The following is a 26,932-nucleotide window of genomic DNA, read 5'->3' as shown; positions in this document are numbered from 1 at the left end:
GTTATTGTGAGTTGAATCTAGTTCTTCACTCCAATTCTAGTGCCCAATATCATATAACACACTGCTTCTCTTAAGTTGCTTCTCAACTCTGGGATTGTATCCAAAACTTAGTATAATTAAAAAGCACATAGTAAGCACTTAATAAATTCCCTCTATCTCACTTGGACTCACTCTTCTCACATTCACATTCATACACTCAGACTCTCTCTCTCTCTCTCTCTCTCTCTCTCTCTCTCTCTCTCTCTCTCTCTCTCTCTCTCTCTCTCTCTCTCATCTCTCTCCTTCATCTTTGTCTCCTGGATTTTTGAAATAAAGGAACATTCTTGAATATTGAAAAAATTAAGCTATAAGAGAGTCCTATTTTAAAATTATACTTTAGGGCATGTTAGTATTCTCTCCACCAACATTGATCACAAATCTAATCAACACATGGCTCAGCCTGTTGTAAGAGCCTTCACAACATAGCTTGACAGGTTCTCAAACATCTGATATAGATATATAATCTTTCATCAAATTTGTGCTTGAAATAATCTCAATTTGATATAACAGCTTGCAATAAATTATTAAGAAAACTGCCATTTGAGGGAGTTTGTTAAAGAGGACAACTATGTCTTTCTATAAGACATTACTTGGATGCAACATAGATCTAGCACAATGTGACAATTCTTTTAATTAATCCTCCACTTAACCCCACTTATGTTGCTGGGAGAAACATTAAGAGCAAAAGATCATAGATACAGAACTAGAAGAGTCTAGAAATCGTCCTTCTCCTACAAAATGGGGAAAATATCTCAGAGAGAAGTTACTTGATCAAAAGTCACTGAGTTAGTAAGTAATAAAAACAAAATTTAATTCACTATATCTGATTCCAAATTCCAAATTCTGCCTCCCTGGTCGTCTGGTTCATTTTAATAAATGCTTTCATTATTACTTACATGGAATAGATTTTCTTGTTCTAATAAAATTCATGGGTCAAGAAACCAATTTCCATTTTTGTGAAAATCTAGTTTTATGAAATAATTCTATTTCCAAACTGCATGCTTAGAATTATATTTAATGCTGAGCACTGTGGTGGATAATCACAAACCCAGCCATCCTGGAGGTTGAAGCTAGTAAATCTCTTTAAGTTCAGAAGTTCTGAGCTATATGGCTATATTGAATAAGTGTCCAGTATTAATATGACAAGAAGGTGGATTTTAGTGGGACAAAATAGAGATGGTTAAACCTCCTGTGGTGTTCAGTAAGAAAATAAGGCCAGACCAATGAATAGCCCCCACATCCCAGCCTCAGCTAGATGTAGATGGGGAGACACAACTTTTTTTAAAAATGGAAGATTGTACTTCTGGTACCATGATGAGAATGAAGGTGAAATTCACTGAAGATTTTTTCAAATTCCCCTCCAAACAACCTTAAAAACTGCCTTCAGAATCAATTTAAAAGTAGGGAAACAATTTAGGAGCATATCAAGGAAAAGTTTATCTTATTAGACTCTATTTCATTGGAGGGGAACCCAGGATACAAACAGCAGCAGCAGGCCACACCTCAGGATGCTTATAAGCAGCTTTAGAGTCCTGAGGCAATTTACCATCAAGGCCCCATCCTTAAGCAACTTAATAGTCCCCAGGGGCATTACAAGGCCTCATCCTCAGCACCAGCCACAAGTAATGCCTCACCCATAATGCTGGCCAGCAGTGAGACCTTGCCCCTAGGACAGGCTAGCAGAAAGGCTCTGATTCCCATAGTCAGTGAGGTTATCCTCCCCTTCAGTGCCAGCCAGCAGCTAGGCGTTGAGCCCATTGAAAGCCAGTGCCAAGGCCCTGAGTTCAGGCACAAAGGCCAAAACAGTGCAAGAACAGATCCCAACTCTAACATAAAAATAACAAGTTGCAATATAGGTAAAACAAATGAGCAAAAATAATAATAATTATTATAGAAAGTTGTTATGTGACAGGGAAGATCAAATGTGTTGCTGATAACTAAACCAGAATAGACAAAACAGAAAAGGAAAAAGTATAAAGCAGTATCTCTAATGAATATTGATGCAAAAATTTTAAATAAAATACTAGCAAGGAAATTAAACTATAGAATTTATACCAGGAATTCAGGAGAAACTCAGCATAGTTAACTATAATCAATAACAAAACTAACAGAAATCATATGATTATATCAACATGTAGGAAAAGCTTTTGACAAAATATAGCACCCATTCCTATTAAAAATTCCTATTAAAAACCCATTCCTGGAGAGCACAGGAATAAATGTTGTTTTACTTAAAACAAATAATTTCTATCTAAAAACCATCACCAAACATTATCTGTAATTGAAATAAGCTAGATGCTTTCCCTGTATAATCAGGGGAGAAAAAAAGATATCCATTATCACTATTATTATTCAACATTACAGTAAAAATGTTAGTTATAGCAATGAGAAAAGAAAATGAAATTGAAGGAATTAAAACAGTCAATGAGGAAGCAAAACTATTACTCTTTGGTGATGATATGATGGTATAGTTAATCAACTGAAAAACTTCTTAAAATAATTAACTTTACCAGAGTTGCAGGATACAAAATAAACCTGCAGAAATCATCAACCTTTCTGTACATTATTAATAAAGGCCATCAACAAGAGATAAAGAAATTCCATTTAAAATAACATTAGACCTTAAAAAATACTTGGGAGACTACCTGCTAAAATATGAACACAAATATTTCACACAAATAAAACCAGATCTAAATAATTAGGAAAATATTAATTGCTTATGGATAATCTGAGCCAATATGATAAAAAAATGACAATACTACCTAAATTAATTTACTTATTCAGCGCTATACCAAACTATCAAAAGAAGTTAGAGAGCTAGAAAAAAAAAATGAAGAAATTAATCTAGAACAACAAAAAGTCAAGTACACCAAGGGAATCAGTGAAAAAAAGTGAAGGAAAGTGGTCTAATTGTACAGATCTCAAATTCGATTGTAAATCAATAATTATCAAAACAGTCTGGTACTGACTAAGAACTACTGTCAGCAGACTAGATGAGGTACATAATACTGTATGTAGTAATGATCCTAGTAATGTATTGTGTGATTAACCCAAATATCCAAAGCTTGGGGACAAAATCTCTTTATTTAAGAAAAACTACTGGGAAAACTAGAAAACAGTATGGCAGAAACTAGGTATAGATCACCATCTCACACTGTGTACCAAAAGTAAAGACAAAATGAGTACATGATTTACACATAAAAGATAATACCATAAACAAATTAGGAGAGCATGTAATAATTTATTTCTCAGATATCTGGATAAGGAAATTTCTCAGATATGTAGAGAACTAAGTTAAATTTCCCTTCCTTTCCCTTCCCTTCCTTTCCCTTCCCTTCCCTTATTTTTATTTAAAGTTTTGAATTCCAAATTCTGTATTTCCTTCCCTCTCATCCTACCTTGAGTAATCACATTTGGTTATTGATGTGCAATTATGCAAAATATTTCCATATTAGCCATTTTGTACAAGACAGATTAAATGAAAGAAAAAAAATGAAAAAGAAGGCAAAAAACCCTAGCATGCTCCAGTCTGTATTCAGTCAATATCAGTTTTTTTCTCTGGTTGTAAGTAGTATGCTTTATCATTAGTACTTTGGAATTGTCTTGGATCATTATATTGCTGAGAATAGCTAAATCATTCACAATTCTTTATTAAACAGTATTGCTGTTACTTTATTTAAGGTTCTTCTGGTTCTGTTCACTTCATCATGCATCAGTTCATTTAAATATTTCCAGGTTTTTCTGATAAAATCCTGCTTGTCATTTCTTATAGCACAAAAACATTCCATTAAAATCATATATCACATGCATCAATTTGGTTAGTCATTCTCCAATTGATGGGCATCCTTTTGATTCCCAATTTTTAGTCACCACAAAAAGAGCTATTATAAATATTTTTGTACATACAGATACTTTCCCCCTTTTTGGATACTTCTGGGATATGGACCAGTTTAATAGCCCTTTGGGTGTAGTTCTAAATTGATCCCTGAAATGGTTGGATCAGTTCACAACGCCAGTAGCAATGCATTTTTCCACATTCTCTCCAGCACTTAACACTGTCCTTTTTGGTCATATTAGCCAATCTAATAATTGTGAGGTGGTACTTTAGGGTTGTTTTAATTTGCATTTCTCTAATCAATAGTAATTTAGAACATTTTTCCATATTATAGATGGCTTTGATTTTTTTCCTGAAAACTGCTGGTCATATTCTTTGGGCATTTATCAATTGGGGAATTACATGTATTCTTATAAATTTGATTCACTTCTATATATATATTTGAGAAGTGAGGTTTTTAATCACTGATGCTTGTTACAAATGTCTTGCCCCCCGTTTTTTGCTTTCCTTCTAATTTTGGTTGCATCAATTTTGTTTATTCAAAACATTTTAAATTATTTTATAATCATAATTATCCATTTTACATTTTGTAATACTCTCTCTATCCTCTTTGGTCCTAAATTGTTCCCTTATCTATAAACCCGACAAACTATTTCATGTTTTCTTAATTTGCTTATGGTATCATCCTTTATGTGGAAATCATGTACCTATGATTTACACATGTGCAAATGTGTGAGATGTTAGTCTGTATCTAGTTTTTGCCATTCTATTTTCCAGTTTTCCTAGCAATTTTTTTTTTTTTGCCAAATAAGGAGTTTTTATGCCAAAAGCTGAGATCTTTGGATTTATCATATACTCGATTACTATGGTCATTTACTATAATGTAATTTGTAATTAATCTTTTCCAGTATTGGCTATTTCTTAGCCAGTACCATATTGTTTGATAATTACTGTTTTATAATACAGTTTGAGATCTGGTATGATGACTACTTTCTTTTGCATTTTTTTCATCGATTCCCTTGATATCTTTAAACTTTGGTTATTTAGAAGAATTTTGTTATTATTTCTTCTAACTCTATAAAATGACTTTTTTGCTAGTTTGATTGGCATGACTTTGGATAAATACACTTTAGGCAGAATTTTAATTTTTATTACATTAGCTCAGCCTGCCCTATAGAATGACATTTTAAATCAAAGATGAGTCACTTATTGAATCAAAAAATAAATCCCCACATTATTTGTATATTAATAAAGTCTATTTATTTGTATAATTCTATAAAGAACCATATATCGTATGTTTAATTAATGTTACAGAGAGACACATACACACACAATAATAGGTAAGTGATAGTTCTGTTGTTATTTGGAATATTGTGTTAAGTGCCATAATTAAGAACAAAAGCAAGCAGGAGAGTAAGTGTTCAGAGAAGGAGAAAAAAGATGTTTAAGGGTGTGTCCACATCAGATTCAATTCAATTCAACAAACATTTATGCCTATAATATGTTGAAGATACAAATAAGAAAAGATAGTCCCTGTCCTCAAGGAGCTGTCTAATGAGGGAAGACAAGACACAAGGAAGCTGAAATGACAAGGGGTGGGGAGGAGATGCAGGGATGTATCCCATGGGAGAAAGGATGATGTTTCAAGCAGAACAACTTTATGGAAAGTGAAGAGTTAGCTAAAATTAGTTGAGAGTGAAATGAAGATCACTTGAAAGAAATAGGTATGTTTAACCTGGGGAATCCAGGGAGTGTGTAGGGAAGGGATAGAGAGAAAGAAGGCTCAAGAACGTGATTGACATTTTTAGGTATTGAGGGACTATGTGGAGAAAGGATTAGACTTTTTGTATTTAACTCCAGAAAGCAGAACTGGGAACAATAAGTAGAAGTTGAAAAGAGATTAATTTATGCTTAATGTCAGGAAAACCTTCCTAAAAAGCTTAATTGTTGAAATGTAAGATTGTTTGCCTCAAGAGTTAGTGCTTTCCCTCCTTAAAGATCTTAATCAGAGCCTGAGCACCACTTATTGTGTTATAGTTGGTGTTCCTTTGTTCTGGATCTCTGAAACTGGTTTCTGTTATTCCTTAAGAGAATGATTTGTTCTCCATTACCTAGTAGTTTAGAAGTAGGTATTTTAAGATCAGCTTTCTTTGTCAAGACCTAGAAGATTAAGGAAAATGAAAGGGGTATTCAGCTTTTTGTTTCTATGAAACACAAGTAGGATTGATCACATATAAAATAAAAACATACAGAAACTACCCTTTTGCCCCTGGCATACTTAAATATTTGGGTTTAAATGTCAGCTTCTGGAAGAAAGAGCAACTATTAAAGTTTTATCCTCAGTTTATATTTTTAATAAACTATTGTTCATTTGTTGGCAATAAATGAAATTACTATATCATTCTGAATCTCTTCCTTCTTCAAATATAGTTTGCATAAAACATGGTATAATCATGCTTTTAAGTTTCTTTGTTTTTTGTTGAGAAGTTGACCCTTTCATCAGAAAGAATGAAGCTTTTGGTGAATCTGCTAGCTGAACTTTAATTTTTCTGGAATGATTACATCCTAAATCAAACAACTAAGCCTTTAAAAAGCATTCTAATTCAGTGGATCATAGCAAAAATAGTATATTGTATTAATATTGGAAGGAGAAGAAAACAAAAATGACAAAGTAAGCAATGATGATAAGAATGAAGAAAACCTTTAAAAGGAAATAAATGTTTAACCTCCCTTCCAGAAAAAAAAATGTGCTTACATAATAATTGCATGTAATCATTTTTCAATTGTATGGATATTTTGTATACATAATGCATAAAATCATATACACTATGTCTATTCTGTAAAAGGAGGGTAAAGTTGGACTAAGGTTTTTCCTAGCTTTATAAAGGCTATAAAGAATTTATCTAATGCACAACATGAAAAAAGATGCTCTGTGAAAACTCCCCCCCCCCACAAAGATGGAGAGAATTTCTTATACTTTTTATAGGTTTTCATAATTTTTACTGGAGATTGTGTTTTTTTTTTGGTTAATTTACAAAGTTTTCTATTTCTTTTAGCAATCCCAAACCAGTGCAATCCTCTGCCTTGTAATGAAGTTGGCTATGAACGCTGCCTAGATGGCCAAGGCCAATTCACTTGTGTTTGTAAACCAGGATGGCATGGAATAAGGTGTGAAGAAGGTAGGTTTACTATATATCACAAAATGACAGGATTTAACCATTTGAAAAAGCTTTAAAAGGATCAGGAAAAAGGATACCACAGTTATGGATTTTTTAAAAAAATAATTTTTCCCTTTCTCTTTTAGATATCAATGAATGTGAAGATCCCTCTTATATAAAAGGAGGTTGTAATCAAATCTGTACAAATTTACCTGGAACCTACCGCTGTTCCTGTGAAAGTGGCTTTTATTTGCTTTCTGATAAAAAGGATTGTAGAGGTAAGGATCACCAGGAATAAAGAGGTGTTTTCTGTATGAAATTAAAATTAAGGTTGACATTTTCTTTGCATCATGTTCCTGAAAAAGGCTATTGTTGAGTATAAGCCTGACTGCATTATCACATCATTCAATTATATAAAGATCTATATCTAGGCAAAATATTCCTAATCATAACCTAATTCATTTAATAATCATCCTTTAAAATTTTTTTCCCTCATGGTTAAACTAAATTCTTTGAGATACAGCCCAAGTTAATTTTCCCTTGTTCTGCTTTCACAAGAGAGTTGGCAGTAGCTGTTCTTTGAGGGCATAGACTGATATTTAATTCTTGGTTTTGCATCCTTAGCACCCAGCACAGTGCCTGATACATCTGATGGTTGCTTATTAATTATTTGTTGATTGATTAGAAGTCAGGAGTCTGCATTCTATTCTCAATTTTGCTACTGTGTAAAGACCCAGTTATATAACTTCTTTGGACTTATGTTTCCCCATCTATAAAATTGGGGAGATAGATTAGGTCATAGCTTTTATGAAAATTCTGTGATTCTATGATCATTTGATAATGTTCTTATGTAAGTACTTGAAGACTTGATTCCCAGACTAAATAAATAATGCCAGTTTCTTTAACTATTTTATGTACCCTATTTATTCATTTATTTTTCTTACTTGCTTCTTTTAAATTTAGAAGTAGATTTTATTTCTCTTCCTCTCTTCCACATGACTCCCTTCCCCCAAACCCCATGATTTTTTAGGAGACTGCTTGGATTATTTGGTTTAGGAAAGATTAAAAATTGCCTAACACTTTTTATCCCATTCTTGTTGAATCTTTAGAATTTTATTTGGGAGAGAATTCTTCTTTGCCTATTACAACTAATAACAATTCACTTAGTTTATTTTTATTTTTATTAATAAATTGGTTAAAGGAAATGATTTAGCAAATAAAGTATAGTAAGTTTTATTTTTTTATTCTTTTAATCACATTCATAGATTAACCACAAAGGGAAGTAATTTTTTTCCAGCTTCTCTCTTTTCATCTCAGAATATAAAGTACCATTATAGCAAAGCTGTAATTATTCCTTAGAACAAGCAATATAATGCACCATGTAAATATAATATTGCTTAATAAATTTAGTTTTAACCATTGATTTAAATGATCTTAAAATGGTGCAGGGGTTCTCAAACTACAGTCCGCAGGCCAGAGGCCCACTGAGGATGTTTATGCAGGCCTGCAGGGTTATGACAAATGGATTGAAGGGTGGAGACAGAGTGTGAGTTTTTGTTTTTACTATAGTCTGGCCCTCCAACAGTCTGAGGGACAGTGAACTGGCCCCCTATTTAAAAAGTTTGAGGACCACAGTTAGACCATTGAATATTCCCATCTAAATCAATGTTCTATTTGTGGCCAGCCATTTTCCTTCAGTATATCTATGAGCATTTCTTGAGGCTATAATGGCAGACTATTATAATCATGATAGACTTTGATCATTCTTTTAATCATTCTAGGCTTTGAAGCCAAGCTTCTTTCTGCTAATTATAATAATTATTCCACTTAGAAACTTTAAAGGGATACACAGATGTGAGATACTAGTTTTTATTACAGAAAGGAATAAAAAAAATTGACTCATTAAATATCCCAAGGCATCTGCTTATTAGATTACAGTATCTTTCCCACTAAAGAATGGGTGAATATATTTCTTAGGGAAAAAAACAAACAAACAAACAAAAAAAACCCAAATTCATTCTTAACCCCCAAGGTAAGCCACATATGTATATATTGATGAGGTAATAGGGAACCTCAAAATGATGAGGTAACTTGAACCAAATCATGAGGTAAATATCTAATAATGAGGTATATACCTCAATAGGATTAAGTGAGGTCTAGTGGCAGTATTCAGGGTATAGGGAGTCTCATGGAGCTCCCCTGCAACCTCCTTAGGATTTGGCGCAAGGATACAAAGTTAAATCAGGTCTAGTGGCGGCGAGAGTCCCCTGTAAATGAATTTACAGGTCCAAAAACCTAGATGGGTAAAAGATGTTTATTGCAGGGTTTGGAAGCAAAGTTAAGGTCTGGTTAGTAAAAGGCATTAGATAGAGGAAGATATACGCCGAAAGCGGCGGGGACAGAGAATCTCTGATGCAAGCATCTTAGCTGGCATCTTTCAAATCTCTGAACCCAAGATGATTCTAGCTTTGCTCTTTTTATCTGCTTGAAGAAGTAATGGGCGGAGCTCAGGTTAATTCCTTGAAGGCCAGATTTTTGGTGGGCTTTATCCAAGCCAGCTCAGATCCAGTGGGGGGCTGGGTACAAGCCCAAACTAGTTTGACCAGATCTTGTATCAAAGGTCCAAGTCCCAAAGGAAGTTGTAGATCAAACAAAGGAATATCAAGGGGCTACCGCCCTCAACATATATCATCAAGCACTTTAAGCAGTGATATCTTTAGTGACCAGAAGACATGCTTATATGACCCTTATTTACATAGGGCTTTTCTTTCATGACAATTAACTGATGGCATACAGAATAGTTAAGAGAATATATATTTAAAAAAAAACAAACAAAAAAAAAACATCAGAATGGGTTCTTAGCCAAGATGTGGATAAGCTTGGAATCAAATGGCCAATAATCAGAGACTCTAAAATAAAATTACTAAGATTCACATCAGAAGGCAAGTGTCTGATAAATTAAGGAATAAATGGTTTTTGCTGACATTAGATGTCAGTGTAGGTCTGGGAAATGAATGGGAAATAACAAATGGTTCAAATTTTACTCTGTTTTAAGACAAGAAATTTTATACAGTGAAATTTTTATTTTGTTTTGTTTTACTTTTACAGTTTTAGATTGTAGACTTCTGTTTTATCATCTAATAATGGAATGTTTCATTTCAGGTTTAGCCAAATAAATAATTTTCAGTCAAGTTTGTATGAAACTGAGTATTTATAATTGAGCATTTAAAATATTTCTTTACTTAAAAATTAAAAACTTTAAACAGATTTTTTTAATAGCATGGAGAATATTTGTTTTTTTGTTTGTTTTAATTTGCAATTGTTTTAAAGAGCCTTAATAACTCATTATTGACTTTCTGGATACTGCCTGCTAGATTTAGGGCTATTAGATTAAGGCAAATAAGAAATTTAACAATACTTCAGTTGTGGCTTTTTGTATGATCTCCCTCACTTCTGTTTTATAGACAAAGGGATTTGAAGCAACTTGATATGACATCATTCTTCACCAAAACTGAGTGCCAAAACTGAGTGAATAAGTGAATGAAAAAAACACTTATTAATTAGGCACTTACTATGTACTAGTATTGGAAATACAACTGCAAATAATCATAATGATCTCTGCCTTTACAGAGTTTATATTCTAATAGGGAAATATAGTACATATTGGGCAGCATTAATCAGAGAGAGTTGTTTTTAAAGTGAGAGAATAGTGATTGGAATAGTGAGGCTTTTGCTTAACATATACTTACCAGGAATTGTAGTGTTCATGCAATTATTTGTTCTTAGTGATGGAACTTGAAAGCAAGGGAGGAGAGTGGGGAAACATATGCTTTCAAAGGGACATGATATGGAGATACCTAGAAAGTACTGTAGTGATGTGTGTCCAGGTAAGAAGAGATGACTTTTCTTACAACAAAAGTTTAGGAGAACTTGGGTTTCCCCTGGAGGTAGAGGTTGGAATGCAGGCTAGTAATGTCTAAAGCCAGGAAATAACTGGAAAATTGACCACAATCACAGCACAAGTAATCTAGATATGCATATATATTGTGAGATGGAACAGGTCCTCTGCTAGAGACATTTAGGGATTTCTCTGTCCTCAGTGAAGGAGAAGCAGCATCTTGGCAGGGAATGGAACTCTTTATTCCATCCCAATGAACTCCATAGTTCCTGAAACTTTTTCTATGAGAAGGAAAATGGAAATTTCTTCAATTGATGGTTGGAAGATGATGAATAACAATATGTCAAAGGAAAGCATGTCTCATAGGTGCTTATTATGTTCTTGATATGTGCTTATTGACTGACTGTTTAATAATGGTTATAGGGTCAGTTTTGGATTATCTATAAATGGATTATCCATTGTGGTGGATTATTTGTTTCCTCTTCTTCATGGTCTAACAAACTGGTAGAACTAAAACAGAATAAGGTCGAGGATGTGAACAGAGAGATAAACATATATGTTCTGACTATTTTCCAAAGTCAAATAGAATTTATTTTTAAATAATTTTGTTTTGGATCATATTCACACAATTGTCCCAATTATATATAAATTATATAGATCAAACAAAAGTATGATAAACAACAGAACTTTACTGTTTTTAAAATTCCTTTTAATTTTCATTAAACATCCTTTGGGAACACCATTAGAAGTAGATTACGCTGCTAGAAGTATTACTCATGTGTTTATATATTTTAATTAATCCAAAAAAATAATGAATTTGATTCATTTTGTTAATTGGAGAATATTATTTGTAGAGTTTGTTCATACTATGTTAGAAAGAGTAACGGTCTGGAAATTCAACTATATTCTTTATTCTCTGTGCTCTGGATGAAATTAAAACAATATGCCTTTTTTAGAAAAGAAAGAAAAAACTTTTTTTCCATTAAGATTTATATTTTTTCCTCATATGGTGCAGATGAGAAAAAAATTCACTCATTCTTTTCTCTTTTTCTCTTTATTTCTTGGGCATTTGGCTGTTTTTCTCATATCTCATTATCCAGGAACTAGCTGTCATTGATATTTAATTTCCTATCTTATCTATCACATAATAAAATGAATAATCCTAAAATTTCTAGAACAAAAGTTTAAATGATAATTGGTATGGAATAAATTACAAGTTTCCAGAACATAAAGCCATATTATTAATTTCACTGATAATTGATTTTATCTGTTCATATCCTACCTCAACAGAGCAATGAACATAAGCTAACTGGAACAAAACGTTCATCCTTGTATATCAAATGGATCACATGATTATATTCTTTACTGCTTTCTATTATTGAAAATTTTCATTTGAAAATTTATGTTTAAAGAGCAAACATTATCTGGACCTGGTTGGTTCTCTTCCTTCAGACCATTTCACATTTTTTCTCCTATTAGAAATGGGAGCAGGGAAAAACACTTTCCCCCCTTTTCCTTAATTATGTAAAGTTAGTAAAAATGTAATCTAAAAGTTTTATCCATATTTGTGCTAAATCTAAGAAGAAAAGAAGGATGGTCATTATAACCAGGTAATTTTTAATGGTGTAAATTAGTATTTAGCTCAAAACATTGTTTTTTTTTTTTTTCTTCTGCTCCTTAAATTCATCATAGAACTAGGAAAAGGCATATCATAAATGCAGATTGCTTTATTTAATTTACTGGCATATTCTAGCATGAATTTTATTGCAATATGTAGATTTTGGTATCGTTTACAGATGTGAATGAATGTGCTTTGTCATCAAAAGTCTGTGGGACAGCTTTGTGCAAGAACACCCCAGGGGACTTTGAATGTGAATGTTCAACAGGCTACAGTTATAACCCCATGTCAATGGAATGTGAAGGTAAAGTTGTAGGGGTGGGTTATATTTATAGTTTTTTTTTTAATGGTTTCTAATATAGCTCATTAAGCAAATAATTTTTTCCTAGCAAATAAGGATGCAGGTTAGTCCTGTCATGAGTGTTATAGAACAAAACCTTTTTTTTTATAAATAAAAGAATATGCCCTTCTTCAAGTAATAAATATAGAACACTATAGCATAGCATGGTGAAATGATTAGAATAATTTTATGTAATATTTGATCTATAATAGTGTAGTATCCCAGGTCTTCCTACCACATAAGTATCCAGAAACCTACACCAAGTCCGAGGTATTTTGTTGTGGATCAGTATCTACTTAAAATCATGATAACTGAGTCCTATCAGTGTCTTTAATTTTACTAATTCAAAAAGAGGATACACTCATTCAACCCTCCTCCCCAAATATTTAATGAGACATCATGTCAAAATAAATGATAATAGATACCCATAGACACAAAAGCACACCTTTTCACAGTCTGCCACACCATTGGTTAGGGACAAGACTCACACAGGAATTTAAATGCCCAGAAAACATGACATTATATACCCATAAGGAATACTTATGGCCAAGGTACATGTATGCCTGTGACAACTCACAATTCCAGTGCTGCAGAAATGGTGATGCTATTTCAGTGCGGTAACTCTTATGCATTATTCTATACTGGCACCAGATTATCTTGAGCTGTTTTATGTTTTTTTTCCTCATAATTGGAAGGGTCTATTACCTCTTTAACTAGATAGGCCAGAATCAATCTTTAACTCTTTAGTGATACAAGCTCTATTCATCTGTACCCAATCAGCTAAGTAGAAAAATTCTTTGATATGTTTGAGTCTCTCTTTTGAATTCTTTTCCCCAACTACTGCTCATTAACTCCCAACTTAAATTCTTATTTTAACTGTGTTGTGAAATTTCTTTTTAGGTATTATCATATCTCTAGGTCATAAATCTGTATCCCTTTCAGATCATCACAGGGATTCTTTTTAGTATACTGTGTAAACTTAAGTCCTTATAATTATCCTTGGTTATCATGGAAATTAATTTAGAAATAATATAGAAGGGACCAGGTGAAACTGGTTATCTGAACCCTATTTCCCACCAGTAACATTGAAACACTCATTATATAGATACCATCATGAATTGTATAGATGTTTTGAAAGTATCTGTGGAATTTCAGGCAAGCAAGGTATTTTTTGTTTGTTTGTTTGTTTGTTTAATTTTATGTATCAGTGTCTTGATGTATCTGGTAACAGCATTTCACACATTTTGTACATATCTTTAAACAGTTCATAGTACAATTGATTTAATTTATTTATCTTCAGATATACATATATAAAGGAGAATAAAAACACTCGGGATATCTAGATAACTAGGGTCCCCAAGGCTACAGTGCTCTGCTCTAAAGTCTTGCCTGACTTTTAAAAAAATCCTTTTCCTGATAACACATTCTTCTATGAAGAATGAGAGCTAGTTTATAAATACTGATCAAGAAGTTTGGGTCTATTTTACTTTTACTAGATTGTTTATAGATAGTCTCAGAGGAGAGAAATGCAGGTGTATTCCTTTGTTTTTTTGGCCACAGCTAATGCTTTCATGTTTCTGGGATCAATTAACTTGTGATGCTTATTGTCTAAATACGATATTAGGATTTATTCTCTGCAACCTTGGAGTGTAAAGGGGAGAAAGAAATGAGACTGGGGAATAAGAAAGGAAAGGAGAAAAGTGCTTTATTTTAAATTCTATGTTTTTGCAATTAGTTTTATATTTAAAATCTGATGTTCAATTTAAAAAAATTTGAAGATGTATGAACCAGCATAGTTTTGTTTTAAAATTTATCTTAACTGATAACGTCTAGATAAGGTATACCTAAATAAAATTAGGTTAATTGCGGTCTAGGGGCAGGTTTGGGTTACAGGGAGTCAAATGGAGCTCCCCTGCAACCCCTTTGGATTCGGTGCAAGGATACAAAGTTAAATGAGTTCTAGTGGCAGCACAGAGTCCCCTGTAAAGGAATTTACAGGCTCAAAAACCTAGATTGATAAAAGAGATTTATTGTAGGGTTTGGAAGTAAGGTTAAAGTCTGGTTAGTAAAAGGAGTTAGATAAAGAAGGAAGTACACCATAAATTGTGGACAGAGAGTCTGTGATGCAAAGCATGTTGTTTGCATGTTTCAATGCTCTGCAAAGAGATGATTTCAGCTTGTCTCTTTTATTTGGTAAAAGGGGCCTATAGGTGGAGTCCCATGTTGGTTCCTCAGCGAGGGCCAGAACCCACCAGGTGGGTGTTGGGAAACCTGAGCAGATCATTAGTTAGCTCAGATCCTGATATCTCCCTTTGGAATATAAAAGGGTTCTTTTGTGACCAGGTCTTGTAAATCAAAGGTCAGCCATGGAGGTTGGGGATCAGAAAGGAATCTTAAAGGGGCCACCACCTGCATCATTAACCATCAATGAATACTACCATAAAAATAATTTCTTATATTATGATTTAAATAGAGTCCATGAACATAAAGTTTTTTTTTTTTTTTTAATTAAAGCTTTTTATTTACAAACATATGCATAGGTAATTTCTCAACGTTGACCCTTGAAAAACCTTCTGTTCCACATTTTCCCCTCCTTCATCTTGCCCTCTCCTCTAGATGGCAGATAGTCCAATACATGATAAATATGCTAAAATACACAACATATAGTTTTAATAGTATTATTGTTGTTCTCCTAACACAGAATTGGGAGACACCTCAGTAAATGCTATACTCTAAAAAGCATCTTTTTTTGTTTTTTGTACCTTTGAACCCTCCTAAAATATCTTGGGGTTTACTGACTTGATTTCCTGAGAACCAGGCCTTAAACCCAAAAGCAGTCTGATTCTAATTGGCCACCAATAGGGTCTAAACTAAGCCCTATTTGGTCATTGTTTTGGTCCTGATTGTCCCAGATTGAATGTAACTAGCAATCATTAATGCTTTGTCCAGAAACTCTAAAGGTCTTTCCTTCCTAGATTCATTCATTTATTTATTTGGACTATGTGAAAGAGCATATTCTTTGCCTCAAATGCTACCATGCCAGCGCAGCCTCAGCCCCAGCCCTGACTCTTGCCCCAATCCTGGCTTAAGCAAAGCAAGACTCTCTTGTTTTATCATACTAGATCTTACAGCTACAGTGGCATGGGGACACTGCTCCAGGCAGAAAAAAGGGCTAGAAGAATTTCTGAAAAACAGGTTGGGACATTGCACCTTCAACCTTGGAAACAGCCCAACTTTAATAAAGCATTAAGAGGTGAGTAATAGGCTAGGAAAATAAGCAGACAACAGAAAAAGTTTCTGACCATTGAAAATTACTATGGTGACAAGGAAGATCAAAATACACACTCAGAAGATGATGACGAAGTCAAAGCTCCTACATCCAAAGCCTCCAAGAAAAATAAGAATTGGGCTCAGGCCATAGAAGAGCTCAAAAGGAATTCTGAAAATCAAGTAAGAGAGAAACAGAAGAAAAAATAGGAAAGGAATTGAGAGTGGTGCAAAAGGGAATGCAAAAAACTTATGAGGAGAAGAATGCCTTCCTTAAAAAAAGCAAAATTGGCCAATTGGTACAGAAGGTACAAAAGCTCACTAATTACTTAAACAATAGAGTTGAGCAAATAAGACCTAATGATTATGAGAAATCAAGACACAATAAAGCAAAACCGAGAAATATGAAAAAAAATAGAAAAAATATGAAATGCCTCATTGAAAGAACAACTTACCTGGAAAATAGATCCAAGAGAGATAATTTAAAAATTATTGAAAGTCATGATAAAAAAAAAAGCCTGGGCATCATGTTCACAAAAATTATCAAGCAAAACTGTCCTGATATTCTGGAACCAGAAAATTGAAAGAATCCACTGATTATCTCCTGAAAGGGATCCCAAAACAAAAATTCCCAGGAATATTATAGCCAAATTCTGGAACTCCCTGATCAAGGAGAAAATATTTCAAGCATCCAGAAAGAAACAATTCAAGTACAGTAGAGCCACCGTCAGGATCATGCAAGATTTAGCAGCTTCTGCATTAAAGGGCTGGAGGGCTTGGAATATGTTATTCCAGAGAGTAATGGAGCTAGGATTTCAACCAAGAATCACTTACCTAGCCGGCAAAGGTGGTCATTCAATGAAATTGAGAATTTTCAAGCATTTGTAATGAAAAGACCAGAGCTGGATGGAAAAATTGATTTTTCAAATACAGAACTCTGGGGAAGCATAAGGAGGTAATCAGGAAAGTGATACCATGAGGGACTTAATAAGGTTTGTCTATTTACATTCCTATATGAGAGACTGATATTTATTACTCATTATTCAATAGAATTTTATTTTTATGGAAGTTAGAAATATATACAGATAGAGGGCATAAGTGTAAGTTGAATAAGAAGGGATAATATCTTTTTAAAAAATTATGAAATTAGGGGTGAAAGGAATATACTGAGAAAAAGGGAAAGGGAGAAGTGGAATGGTGCAAATTATCTGTCTTGGAAAAAGAGGCAAGAAAAAGCTTTTACAGTTGAGGAGCGGCTGAGTGAATGAATCTTACTCTTGTCAGAATAGCTCACAAAAGAAATAGCAGGGGTGGAGCCAAGATGGTGGAGAAGCTAGCTAGACAGAACTTTCTAAGCTCTCTAATTCCCTTTCTACCAAGTATTTAATTCAGCCTCAAAAACAGCTCTTGACTGGTAAAACCCATGAAGATTAAAAATACAAAAACTTACCAGTGGAAGAGAATCTGGAATATCACCAGAAAAGGTTTGACCTGAGGTGGAGGGAGCAAACCAGCATAGAGCAGGGAGAGAAATGGGAGCGGGGTGGCATCTGCGGTTGCAAGGTTTACACAGAGCTCTCTGCTGTATCCTGACTGCTTTGCTTTAGTGGCAGGGTAGGGGACCAGCAGAGAAGTTGGAGCCTGGGGTAGTGGGTACGCTGAGGGCTCTGGCTGCACCCACCCAGGACCGGAAGTGACACATAACACAGCTCTTCCCAGTATTCGGCAGCAAGGGGCTCATGGAGGGCACTCACACACACAGCAGGGACACAACCCAGGGCAGGCTTTCATTTGTATAGTGAGGGGCTCTCGGGGGATAATGGAATTTCCCCAGCCAGACTGCGCTTCCCCAGGCAGGGACACTTCTGGCACAGTGAGGAACAGGATGATCACAAATACTCAAAATGAGCAGTTGTGGGGGGAGCAGTGATACCTTTGCTCCTTAACCACTAGCCCCAAGGCGGTCACTAATCCTCACAGTGGGGCTCCTAGCAGGGCCGTAACAAAGCCTAGAGCTTGACCCAGGCATAATCACTTCCCTCATGGAGCTCTCCCAAAGCTTGGCCATTCTTTGCAGCCCTTTGAGAGGGCAAATAGTGCCCATAAACCCATCCTCGCTCTGCAGAGGTAGCTGGTGATCTTCTTGCCCTGAGGGAAGACCCTGAAAGTTTTTTAAAAAATGAGCAAAAAAATGAAGAAAACGATTGAAAGCTTCTATGCAGAAAAAGAGCTGGTTTCCAAACCTGAGGAGGCTAATAGCAGACAGCCTCCAGACAATTCCCCAAATAATATTCTCTTAGAAGAAACTATTAAAAATCTGAAGAGAGAATTAGAAGACAAATGTGAAAAGAAAAGAGAAGCTATGCTAGGGAATAATAATGTCCTGAAATGTGAATTAGAAAAGGTAAACAACTTCCAGAAATGTGAATTGGAAAAGGGAAAGAATTCACAGTGCAGGGAAACAGAATTAAGGAGTTGGAAAAGATAAAGAAATCACAGGAAAGTAGGATCTGTGAATTGGAAAAGATAAAGAATTCCCAAGAAAGTATGATTTATGAATTGGAAAAAGAAAATAACTCACTAAAAAACAAATTTAGTGAAATGGAAAAAAAAATTCCATGAGCAAAACAACTTATTTAAAAACTCAATTGGAAACATACAAAAAGAAGTTTAAAAAGTTAATGAAGAAAATAACTCATTAAAAATCAGAACTGAACAAATGCAAATGAATGATTCACTGAGACAACAAGAATGAGTCAAGCAAAGCCAAACAAAATGAAAATCTGCAGAAAAATGTCAGCTATCTACTTGCCAAAACAACAGACCTGGAAAATAGATTTAGGAGAGATAATCTGAGGATTATTGGACTTCCCGAAAAATATGATGAAAAAAAGATCCTAGATACTATTTTACAGGAAATCATCAAAGAGAACTGCCCAGAGATAATAGAACCAGAAAATAAAATAGACATTGAAATAATTCCTCGAACACCTTCTGAAAAAGACCCTTTAAAAAAAAAAAAAACTCCACAGAACATTGTGGCCAAATTTCAGAACTATCAGACTAAGGAAAAAATATCACAAGCAGCCAACAACAACAACAACAAACAATTCAAATACCAAGGTGCCACAATAAGAGTCACTCAAGATCTGGCTGCCTCTACATCAAAGGATTGAAGAGCCTAGAATCTGATATTCCAAAAGGCAAAAGAACTTGGAAGGCAGCCAAGAATAAACTACCCAGCTAAACTGAGCATTTCTTTCCATGGAAGAATATGGACATTTAATGAAACAGATGAATTCTATATGTTTCTAAGTAAAAAACCAAAAAAATTGATCTCCAATTGTAGGACTCAAGAAAAGCAGAAAAAGGTAAAAGGGACTCTTAAAAACTGTATTTCTGTTGTGGATATACATTAAGACTACATGTATAATTTAATTTTAAGGCTATAACAAAAAAAAGGAAGTAGAAATGGAAAAGGGATAGTATAAGAAAAAGGGGAAAGGGGAGATAAAAAGAGGGAAACCACATCCCACAAAGAGGCAAAGAAAACCTATAATATCTGAGAGAAGTTAGAGAGGGGGGGAAACATTGTGTGAACCTTACTCCCATCAGAATTGGCTTAAAGAGAAAATTATTAACATATTAGTTTTACAGAAAATTCTTTCTCACCTCATTAAAAAGAGGGAAAGGAAAAGGGAAAAGGAAAAGAGCAATAAGGAAAGGGAATAAGAAAGGGAAAGGGATTTAAAAGGAGGAGGGAGGGATATTAAAGAGGGAGGGCTGCATGACGCAAGTGGGGCTCATAAGTTTAATACTGGGGAAGGGGTTAAGTGGGGGTAAGGGAAAAAAGGATAATCAGGGGATATTATGATGGCAGGAAATACAGAATTAGTAATTTTAACTGTAAATCTGAATGGGATGAGCTCTCCCATTAAGCGGAGGCAGATAGCAGACTGGATCAAAAGTCAGAACCCTACAATATGTTGTTTACAGGAAACACATTTAAAGCAGGGAGATATTTACAGAGTAAAGGTAAAAGGCAGGAGCAGAATCTATTATGCTTCAAGTGAAGTCAAAAAAGCAGGGGTAGCCATCCTTATCTCAGATCAAGCAAAAGGAAAAATTGATCTAATCAAAAGAGATAAGGAAGGAAACTTTATCTTGCTAAAGAGTAGACAATGAAGCCATATCAATACTAAACATATATGCACCAAGTGGTATAGCATCTAATTTCCTAAAGGAGAAGTTGAGAGAGATGCAAGAAGAAATAGACAGTAAAACTATAGTAGTGGGAGATCTCAACCTTGCACTCTCAGAATTAGACAAATCAAACCACAAAACAAATATGAAAGAAATTAAAGAGGTAAATCAAATATTAGGAAAGTTAGGAGAAAACTGAATGGTGACAGAAAGGAGTATACTTTCTTCTCAGCAGTTCATGGAACCTATACAAAAATAGACCATATATTAGGACATAAAGATCTCAAAATTAAATGTAGGAAGGCAGAAATAGTACTGGCTTTCTTTTCACATCATGATGCAATAAAAACTACATTCACCAAAAAGTTAGGGGTAAATAGATCAAAATATAATTGGAAACTAAATAATCTCATCTTAAAGAATGATTGGGTGAAACAGCAAATTATAGACACAATAACTTCACTGAAGATAATGACAATGATGAGACATCATACCAAAATTTGTGGGATGCAGCTAAAGCAGCAATAAGGGGAAATTTTATATCTTTGGAGGCTTACTTGAAGAAAATAGAGAAAGAGAAGATCAATGAATTGGGCTTGCAACTTAAAAAGCTAGAAAAAGACCAAATTAAAAACCCCCAATCAAATACTAAACTTGAAATTCTAAAATTATAAGGAAAAATTAATAATATTGAAAGTACAAATACTATTGAACTAATACATAAAACTAAGAGTTGGTTTTATGGAAAAACCCATAAAATAGATAAACCTTTGGTAAATCTCATTAGAAAAAAGAGAGAGGAAAATCAAATTGTTAGTCTTAAAAATGAAATGGGGGAACTGTCCACCAATGAGGAGGAGATTAGAGAAATAATGAATTACTTTGCCCAACTTTATGCCAATAAATTTGATAATCTAAGTGAAATGGAGGACTACCTCCAAAAGTATAGGATTTCCAGATTAACAGAGGAGGAAGTAAATTGCTTAAATAGTCCCATTTCAGAAAAAAAAAATAGAACAAGCTATTAATCAACTCCCTAAGAAAAAATCTTCAGGACCAGATGGATTCACAGGTGAATTCTACCAAACATTCAAAGAACAAATAGCTCCAATGTCATATAAACTATTTGAAAAAATAGGGAATGAAGGAGGCCTACCAAATTCCTTTTATGACACCGATATGGTACTGATACTCAAACAAGGTAGGTTAAAAATGGAGAAAAAAAACTATAGACCAATCCCCCTAATGAATATTGATTCTAAAATCTTAAATAAGATATTAGCAAAAAGACTACAGAAAATCATCCCCAGGATAATACACCGTGATCAAGTAGGATTTATACCAGTTATGCAAGGCTGGTTCAATATTAGGAAAACTATCAGTATAATTGGCCATATTAATAATCAAATTAACAAAAATCATATGATCATCTCAATAGATGCAGAAAAAGCATTTGATAAAATCCAATATCCATTCCTATTAAAAACACTTGAGAGTATAGGAATAAATGGACTTTTCCTTAAAATAATCAGTAGTATCTATTTAAAACCATCAATAAGCATCATATGTAATGGGAAAAGATTGCAACCATTCCCATTAAGATCAGGGGTGAAACAAGGTTGTCCATTATCACCATTACTATTCAATGTTGTATTAGAAATGCTAGCTTTCACAATAAGAGTGGAGAAAGAGATTAAAGGAATTAAAGCAGGTAAAGAGGAAACCAAATTATCACTCTTTGCTGATGATATGATCGTATACATAGAGAATCCCAAAGATTCAACTAAAAAGTTATTAGAAATAATTCATACCTTTAGCAAAGTTGCAGGATACAAAATAAATCCACATAAATTATCAGCATTCTTTTATGTCACTAACAAAGTCCAACAGTTAGAGTTACAAACTATATGAGCAAAACTGCAAAACACTTTGTACAGAAATTAAGTTTGATCTAACCAATTGGGAAAGTATTAAATGCTCTTGGATAGGGCGAGCAAATATAATAAAGATGACAATACTACCTAAACTAGTACATTTATTTAGCACCATACCAATCAGACTTCCCAAAAATTATTTTAATGACCTAGAAAAAATAACAACAAAGTTCATATGGAAAAACAAAAGGTCAAGAATTTCAAGGGAATTAATGAAAAAAAAAATCAAATGAAGGTGACCTAGTTATATCAGATCTAAAATTATATTATAAAGCAGCGGTTACCAAAACCATTTGGTATTGGCTAAGAAATAGACTAGATGATCAGTGGAATAGGTTAGGCCCAAAGGACAAAATAATTAATAACTCTAACAACCTAGTGTTTGACAAACCCATGGATCCCAGCCTTTGGCATAAGAACTCAATGTTTAACAAAAATTGCTGGGATAACTGGAAATTAATATGGCAGAAACTAGGCATTGATCCACACTTCACACCATACACCAAGGTCAGGTCAAAATGGGTTCATGACCTAGGAAAAAAGAATGAGATTATAAATAAATTAGAGGAACATAGGATAATTTACTTCTCAGATCTGTGGAAGAGGAATGAATTCATGACCAAAAAAGAACTAGAGATCATTATTGATCACAAAAGAGAAAGCTTTGATTATATCTAATTGCAAATTTTTTGTACAAACAAAATCAAATGCAAATAGGATTAGAAGGGAAACAATAAACTGGGAAAACATTTTTACAGTCAAAGGTTCAGATAAAGGCCTCATTTCCAAAATATATAGAGAATTGACTAATATATAAGAAAACAAACCAATCTCCCATTGATAAATGGTCAAAAGATATGAACAGACAATTCTCGGATTAAGAAATTGAAACTATTTCTAGTCATATGAAAAGATGCTCCAAATCATTAATAATCAGAGAAATGCAAATTAAGACAACTCTGAGATACCACTACACACCTGTCAGATTGGCTAGAATGACAGTGAAAGGTAATGCAGAATGTTGGAGGGGATGTGGGAAAACAGAGATACTAATACATTGTTGGTGGAACTGTGAATACATCCAGCCATTTTGGAGAGCAATTTGGAACTATGCTCAAAAAGTTATCAAACTGTGCATACTCTTTGATCCAGCAATATTACTATTGGGCTTATATCCCAGAGAGATCTTAAAGAAGGGAAAGGGACCTGAATGTGCAAGAATGTTTCTGGCAGCCCTCTTTGTGGTGGCCAGAAACTGGAAACTATGTGGATGCCCATCAATTGGAGATAGGCTGAATAAACTGTGGTTTATGAATATTATGTTATATTATTGTTCTGTAAGAAATGACCAACAGGATGATTTCAGAGAGGCCTGGAGAGACTTACATGAACTGATGCTGAGTGAAATGAGCAGGACCAGGAGATCATTATATACTTCAACAACAATACTGCATGATGATCAATTCTGATGGATGTGGCCCTCTCCAACAATGAGATGAACTAAATCAGTTCCAATAGAGCAGTAATTAACTGAACCAGCTACACTCAGCCAAAGAACTCTGGGAGATGACTATGAACCACGATCTAGAATTTCCAATCCCTCTAATTTTGTCTGCCTGCATTTTGGATTTCCTTCACAGGCTAAATGTACTCTATTTCAAAGTCTGATTCTTTTTGTTCAGCAAAACAACTGTTTGGTCATGTATACATATATTGTATTTAATTTATACTCTAACATATTTAACATGTATTGGTCGACCTGCTATCTGGGAGGGGGGAGAGAGGAGGGGAAAAATTGGAACAAATGGTTTGGTAATTGTCAATGTTATAAAATTACCCATGCAAATATCTGATAAATAAAAACTATTGAATAAAAAAATTAAAAAAGGAAATAGCATACATACTCAGTAGGGGTATAAAAATCTATCTTACCCTGCAGGAAAATAGGCTAGGAATGGGAATATGAGAAGAAGAAGAGGGTGATAAAAGAGAGGACATATTTGGGGAGGGAAGGAGTTAATATCTCAAAACACTTTTGAGGAGGACAGGATGAAAAAAGAGAGGAAATAAATGGGGGAAACTACAGTTAACAATATTAATTGTAAAAAAAAAACAATTTCAAAGCAAGTTTCTTGGATAAAACTTCATTTTTCAAACACAGAGGGAAATTTATAAAAATTTATAAAAAATAAGAACTGTGCTCCAATTGTTAAATGACCAAAATATATGATCTGTGTCTTAAAGGCTATAAATTCATCTATATCTTTTGACCTAACAACACCATTTACTAGGTATAAATACCAGAAGAGATTTTTTTTAAAAAAGAAGATGACCTATATGTGCAAAAAATATTCATAGCAGCTCTCTTTCTTCAAGGCAAAAAAATTGGAAATTGAGGGGATGGTGATGTCCGTTAGTTGGGGAAAAGCTCAATATATTGTGGTTAGTGTTTGTGATGTAATATTATTGTTCCATGAGAATCAATGAGCAGGATGCTCTCAGAACCTGAAAGTCCTCCATGAATTCAAAGTGAAATATACTATATAAATGGATAAATCATAGCAATGTTCTGGGATGATCAGCTGTAAATGACTTTGCTATTCTCAGTAGTACAATCATCCATGATTACTCTGAAAGACTTATGATGAAAAGTCCTATCCCTACCTAGAGAAGGAACTGATTGTATCTGAATACAGAATGAAGCATTCTTATTCTCTCTCTCTCTCTTTCTTAATTTTTCTTGATTTTTTTTCAGTAGGGTGGGACTGTTTTCTTTTATAACTTGATTTTTATGGAAATGTTTTGCATAACTTTCCATGTGGTTTCTTAATTGTGGATGTGGATAAGGGAGAGAACCTAGAACTCAGAAATTTTAAAAACAAATAAAAAATATTTTAAATATAACTGGGGAAAATATTAAATAATTAAATCAAATATGTAAAAAGTTTATACAAACCCAAATAGACAAAAAAGAATCTGAAGAGAAGAAAAATAAAGAAATTAATAAGCAAGAGTGAAATATATTGTTATAAATCATTCCAATTTCCAGAGCCAAACATTTAAAAATTTTATTTTACCCCCCTACAGCTAGGATCTGAGAGAGGCATTTGTTTCATCGGAGAAATATTATCTGTTATTTTCAATGCTAAAAAGTTGAACTGAACATCGATTTCTCAAGTATGTGCTCTATTTCCCTACAGATGTAGATGAATGTGCAGAAAATATATGTGCTCAACTTTGTGTCAATCATCCTGGAGGATATTCTTGCTATTGTGATGGGAAGAAAGGATTTCGGCTTACTCAAGATCAGAAGAATTGTGAGGTAAAAATCTCCAAATGCTAAATTCTCCCCATCTTTATTGTCCTCTTTTTTTTTGAGAGGAGGGGGAGCACCTTTATTCTTTTTTTATTATAGCTTTTTATTGACAGAACAAATACATGGATAATTTTTCAACATTGACCCTTGCAATCACTTCTGCTCCAACTTTTCCTTTCCTTCCCTTCATCCCCTCCTCTAGGTGGCAGGCAATCTCATACATGTTAAACCTGTCAAAGTATATCTAAAATACAATATACGTGTACATATTTATACAGTTCTCTTGTTGCACAAGAAAAATAGGATTTAGAAAAGTAAAAATAACCTGGGAAGAAAAACAAAAATATAAGCAGTCCACACTCATTTTCCAATGTTCTTTTGCTGGGTGTAGCTGGTACTGTTCTTCACTGATCAATTGGATCTGAATTGGAATCCTCTTTTAAAAAAAAAATAAAGGAATCAGAATTGATCCTCATACAGTATCATTGTTGAAATGCATAATGATCTCCTGGTCCTGCTCATTTCACTTAGCATCAGTTCATGTAAGTCTGTCCAAGCCTCTCTGTATTCATCCTGTTGGTCATTTTTTACAGAACAATAATATTCCATAACATTCATATATCATAATTTACTCAGCCATTCTCCAATTGATGGGCATCCATTTAATTTCCAGTTTCTAGCCACCATGAAAAAGGCTTCCACAAACATTTTTGCATATACAGGTCCCTTTCCCTTCTTTAATATCTCTTTGGGATATAATCCCAATAGTAACACTGCTGGACCAAAGGGTATACACAGTTTGATAACTTTTTGAGCATAGTTCCAAATTGTTCTCCAGAATGGTTGGATCTGTTCACAACTCCACTAACAATGCATCAGTGTCCCAGTTTTCCCTCATCCCCTCCAACAATTGTCATTGTTTTTTCCTGTCATTTTTGCCAATCTGACAGGTGTGTAGTGGTATCTCAGAGTTGTCTTAATTTGCATTTCTCTGATCAATAATGATTTGGAACACTCTTTCATATGAGTAGAAATAGTTTCAATTTCATCATCTGAAAATTGACTATCAAATGGAGAATGGCTTGATTTTTTATAAATTAGAGTCAATTATCTATATATTTTGGATATGAAGCCTTTATCAGAACCTTTATGTGTAAAAACGTTTTCCCAGTTTATTGCTTCCCTTCTAATCCTGTCTGTATTAGTTTTGTTTGTACAAAAGCTTTTTAACTTGATATAATCAAAATTTTCTATTTTGTGATCAAAAAATGATCTCTAGTTCTTCTTTGGTCCCAAATTCCTTCCTCTTCTACAAGTCTGAGTG

At 33.9% G+C, this 26,932-nt stretch overlaps 1 protein-coding gene across 4 annotated transcripts in view; it reads left to right on the top strand.

Moving 5' to 3' along the window:
* The window catches only part of PROS1 (protein S), a 105,474-nt gene that overhangs the window by 45,496 nt on the left and 33,046 nt on the right, over positions 1-26,932 (top strand). For 2 of the 4 annotated variants that reach the window (XM_074299819.1, XM_074299821.1), the window contains 4 exons: positions 6,931-7,053; positions 7,179-7,310; positions 12,727-12,852; positions 25,493-25,614. In XM_074299819.1, the coding sequence (XP_074155920.1) occupies positions 6,931-7,053; positions 7,179-7,310; positions 12,727-12,852; positions 25,493-25,614 (503 nt within the window). The remainder of the gene's footprint in view (positions 1-6,930; positions 7,054-7,178; positions 7,311-12,726; positions 12,853-25,492; positions 25,615-26,932) is intronic. The other 2 variants (XM_074299820.1, XM_074299822.1) reach the window with 1 other exon arrangement.

Source organism: Sminthopsis crassicaudata, chromosome 3, assembly GCF_048593235.1.
Source record: "Sminthopsis crassicaudata isolate SCR6 chromosome 3, ASM4859323v1, whole genome shotgun sequence".
In the NCBI taxonomy this organism is placed as follows: Eukaryota; Metazoa; Chordata; class Mammalia; order Dasyuromorphia; family Dasyuridae; genus Sminthopsis; species Sminthopsis crassicaudata.
Note: the sequence above shows the minus strand (reverse complement) of the source record. Positions and strands in the feature narration are given on the sequence as shown.